The following is a 4,879-nucleotide window of genomic DNA, read 5'->3' as shown; positions in this document are numbered from 1 at the left end:
TTCGTACGAGTAAAACATCTTGATTGATAAAATTAAAATTTAATCATCGATAAACATTGGTCTTCTTACAATAAACTAATGAATAATTAATTAAAGAAGTATTAATCGATGATTCTCGAGTTGAAAAACTTATAAATGATTATCACATTTCATTGATTTTTCTCACATATATTTCCAAAAATTTATTTCTTCATTTGAATCATTTGAATTTATTTGCTCATTAATATGCTATTCTGCTATTTTCTTTTGAAATAATCTCATCGGCAATAAAATGTATAATATTAAATTCGCAACGAAACTAAGTGTGTGAGTACGGAATTCTGCAGAGGAAATATAAAATCTTGTTAGAGTACAAGTTAAATTTTAAATAAACTATTATCTTTTCACTTAAGTGTATATACGCGCACACAATACACGCATATATATATATATAATATATATTTTTTTTTATAATTTTATTTATTTTTTCTTTTTTTATTTTTTTTTATTTTTACCTATTTTGTTTTTATACAATAATGTAAAATTTATATTCGAAAACATAAATTAATTAATTTCCTAATTAATAAGTAAACTGTGATTTTCAAATAGAAGTAATGTAAAAAGTAGTAGGGATAAAGACCTGATGATGATGATGATAGCCGAGTATCGAGGGCACAGCTTGCAGGCACGAGACAATGCATGGCCACGGAACGTTGGTCGTGTTCTGAATGCACACCTGCTCCTTATACTCTCTACCCCCAACCTTTTAAGGAAAGGACGATATAAAACTGGCAGGGCGGCCGTTGGTTAAGCCAGTGAGCTTTCGGTGGTCGAACCATAAATGTTAATTTTTGCTGACGACAACGATCGTCAATAATATTTAATAACAAAACAATATAATATAGTATAGTTAGTATATTAGTTTATTAGTTATTTATGATTTATTCGATGATAACAGCAGAAATACTGATTACCATATAGAAAAATGACCAGGAAAGACTGGCTATTGTGTATAATATTCGTAGTGGTCGTTACGCGGGTAGAAATTCACGGCGAGGAAAATATTTCGGACGCTATAAGATCGCTACGGGAACAAGTAAATGCTCTTATTGATCATCGGCAACAGGATTACAACGCTCTTGAAGCAAGCTTGAAACATGCGATCGAGAAAAATACAGAATTGTTCGTTCTGAAAAACGAAATTAAACAATTAAGGTAAAAGAAAATCTTTGTTGTTGCATTGTGATCGATAGATGATCAAACTCGAATTAACAAGTAGAATTTTATTTCTATTGGCGATCGTGGTATTCATTCATAGAAAAGAGATAACCTCTCTACACGGTGGTAATGGGAACGAGGCAAAAAACGAAAAGTTGCGTGTAAGATGGTTAGGAAGCGCAGTTACCGAACTTCAAGGAGAAGTTGCTGAAGTTCTTCGTACAAGAAATGTGAGCGAAGAACTTGCCGAGAGATCCAGAATGAAAGGTGAACTTGCACTTTTGAAGGGGGATGTTGCTGCAGTTGGGAAAGGAATTCGAAATCTCGGTGGCAGAATTACCAAGATCGAAGCTGTCCTCGGAACAATTCGCGTTGATATCGCCGCAATGAAAGAACGGTTTAGTTTGCTCTTTCGTACTTATGCCGATGTTTCCAGTCAGGTAACATTTTTTTTTGGACTACTCGCTTTTTTCGGTCGTTGGACCACGTGTTACTTTCTCTTCAGTTTAGGATTCTTCTTTTTTTTCACTTTGGAATCCTGTTTATGGTTCAGAGCTCGTCCACCTGCTCGTGCCCGATCGATCGTATGCATCTGCCACCATTTCATCCTACCTTTTTCTTTTTTCTTTTTCTTTTTTTCTTTTTTTTTTTATTCCCTTCCTTCATTCCTGCTTTCCTTCCCCATTTTTCGCTCACACTCTTACCATCTGTGCTTTACTCATTACGCACACAAGTAATGTGGCATATTTTGTTTCAAGACAGCTGCAGAAACGCAGTAATTCGATGAATATTGCGTTTATGTGGAACACCGACAAGTTGAAACACCTGCTAGGCTCTGCCATCGTGTTAGTTAGCCGACCGATTACATATTTCAGTGGCGGGTTCTTTCATTATTCTGCAGCTGCTTAATGTTCATTTATATTCTTAGTTCTTTTTAATTTCTTTTTTTTTATTTTTGTTTATTCTTTTTTTTTTTATATTTTATTTTGCATATTTGAGAAGCTACGTTTATTATAATTTCGGATTATATTTTCTCTTTCTGTTTTTGTTGCACTGTTGTTTTTTTACTCTTCTTCTTTATGCCCTAATTTTTTATTGATATATTCTATTTATGCATTTAAAAAAATTGAAAATAGTAGAAGTAAAATAGTAGTAATAAAAGAAGTAAAATAGTAATAGAAGAAAATAGTAGTAGAAAATAAGTTATAAAATATAGTTAAAATAAAGTTATAAAATATTTAAAATAAAATTATAATATTATCTAATTTTATTTATTTATAAAAATTTTTATCTGCATTCTGCTCATTAATTTTTGTATTTTACTTTTTTTATTTGCAATTATTGTGGTAAAATATAATAATTAATCGTAACAATAATACAAGACTTATTCGCAATTTGTACCCGTAAAAAATATCATGTTTTATATCGCGCATTTAACATGATAAAAACTTTAATTTCAGTTGAATTCAATCCAAATCGAAGTAAAGTCTCTTAAATGCGATTCGTCTTCAGTTAATGTGAATTCCCTGATTGAACATAGAGTAAATGTTGAAAGAGGGGAAGAAGGTAGAGAAAGAGAAATGGAAAAAAAGACACGAACAGTGACAGCTGGTACGGTAGTGGGAACGGTATCGTCGTATTTCGGTGAGTCGAGCACAGGGAATAGTGATCCCAAGACTACAGCTGTCGCGTCACACAGTGTTCCTCGACACAGGCTTGTAAGAAAACACTATTTGAAACAAAAAGGATATCGAATGCGGCTGAATGATCGTTTGAAAAGTCTCGAACATAAAATTTTTCTCACGATGAGAGAACGGGCATCATTGGAAAAACGTATTACGACATACGAGAATCAAGAATGGTCTGGTTTAAGCAAACGTATAAAAAGTTTAGAAAAGGCTCAAATCGAATTATCTGAAAAAATTTCGAATATTAGTAACGAGAACAATATCGATGAATCACTCGGCTCACTGTTCGATTCATTACGATCTCTTGAAGACGTCATGGAAAGAAATAATTCGTCTACAAAATGGGAATTGATGCGACTCGGTGTAAATGCCGCTCAAAAAGCGGCTGAACTTTCGTTGACTAGAGAAGAGCTAAACAATTTACGTCGTACCGTACAAGCTTTAAGCGTCAGTGCGTCTAAGCTTCAAGAGAAGAGCGATAAACAAGAGAAAGTGATTGATCGATTAAATGCTACTTGTTCGATAATCGATTTTCATCGATCTTCGATTACCTCGTTTATCTCGTCATCACTGGAATCGTCGAACGATGCGTTCTCGAATTTTGAAGAACTCGAAGATCGATATCATTTAATTCGACACAATTTGACTAGTGATTGTGTGCAAAACGAACCTATAAACGAACCTATGGACGGACTGAGACTTTTAAAAGCAGGTAAAGAAGGCAGACCGATATTAGTTTTTTGCCACGAAGGTTGGATCGTAATTGCCCGTCGTATCGATGGAACTCTCGATTTCGATCGCAATTGGAATGATTATTCTCTTGGTTTCGGATCACCGGTTAGCGAATATTGGATCGGTAATGAATTCCTTCATAGACTCACCAATTCTGACAATTGTACCAGTCTTCGTATCGATATGTTAGACATTTACGGCCAACATTGGCGTGCTGAATACGATTCGTTCAAGATTGAATCGAAAGAAAATGGTTATAGATTAGATGTTTACGGATATTCTGGTAACGCGACTGATGCTCTGTCTTATCAGAACGGAATGGCTTTCAGTGCAAAAGATCGAGACATGGACACTAGTACGACTCATTGCGCCAAAAATTATCATGGCGGATGGTGGTTTAGTCGATGCCAACATGCGAATTTGAATGGAAAATATTCTTTAGGTCTAACATGGTTTCGATCTGACATTAATCAATGGATGTCGATTGCTTCTTCAGAAATGTCCATACGCAGGAATACCGATTGTCGATCATGATAATGTTTGGTTAATGAATTCCTGTTTTTAAATACCAAAGATTTATATTAATTCTTTTGCTATTGCATAAGATATTTTATCATGATGTCGTTCATGCAATATTATGAATGAAATATTTCGCATTACAATATTATTTATATGACATTATATGACGAGATATTTTTCGCATGTTTTTTATTAGGATATGAGATATTTTATCTAAAAATTCATTAACTTTTTGAAAAAAAATTATTTAATACATAGAGAATATCATAATATTCTGTGAAAATAATTTGTTTCCTTATGTTGCTCATTAATAATATTGTTAAAATGTGAAATACAGTAATGTTTGTTTTATCTAGATTTTAATGTTCTACTAATCTGATTCATTTTCTTTCCTTTCTTTCAAAGTCTCTTTTTAAGTCAATTTGCAAAATAAACGGATTCGATTGCAATTATGGACGCTAAAGTAGAGACTATTGTATTTCATGCGACGTTATGTAATAAACATTGCGATGTGATATTTTTCGTCCATCATATATATAAATATTTAAGTTGTAGTAAAAAGATTGCGACATGATATTTCATCTATAATCGTAAAGTCGTTGCATTAGCCATTGTTAATTCATAATTTCGTAATATATATTCGAATTACCAAATATTCGGATACGACATCACTACCTCTATATTTATTATCTTTATTAATGTTTATTCTTTAAATAAAATTTTTTTAATCTTATTACAAAATT

The 4,879-nt window shown here is 32.7% G+C and overlaps 1 protein-coding gene across 1 annotated transcript; it reads left to right on the top strand.

Moving 5' to 3' along the window:
- The first annotated feature begins 798 nt into the window (after positions 1–798).
- LOC100870228 (protein scabrous) lies at positions 799–4,877 on the top strand. The gene is made up of 3 exons (XM_003693438.4): positions 799–1,194; positions 1,298–1,637; positions 2,658–4,877. The coding sequence occupies exons 1-3, from the start codon at positions 965–967 to the stop codon at positions 4,149–4,151; spliced, it is 2,064 nt and encodes a 687-aa protein (XP_003693486.1). The 5' UTR covers positions 799–964; the 3' UTR covers positions 4,152–4,877.
- Positions 4,878–4,879: the final 2 nt, after the last annotated feature.

The sequence above is a fragment of the Apis florea genome, unplaced genomic scaffold, assembly GCF_048593485.1.
Source record: "Apis florea isolate Af1SG1 unplaced genomic scaffold, ASM4859348v1 contig_3493_pilon, whole genome shotgun sequence".
In the NCBI taxonomy this organism is placed as follows: domain Eukaryota; kingdom Metazoa; phylum Arthropoda; class Insecta; order Hymenoptera; family Apidae; genus Apis; species Apis florea.
Note: the sequence above shows the minus strand (reverse complement) of the source record. Positions and strands in the feature narration are given on the sequence as shown.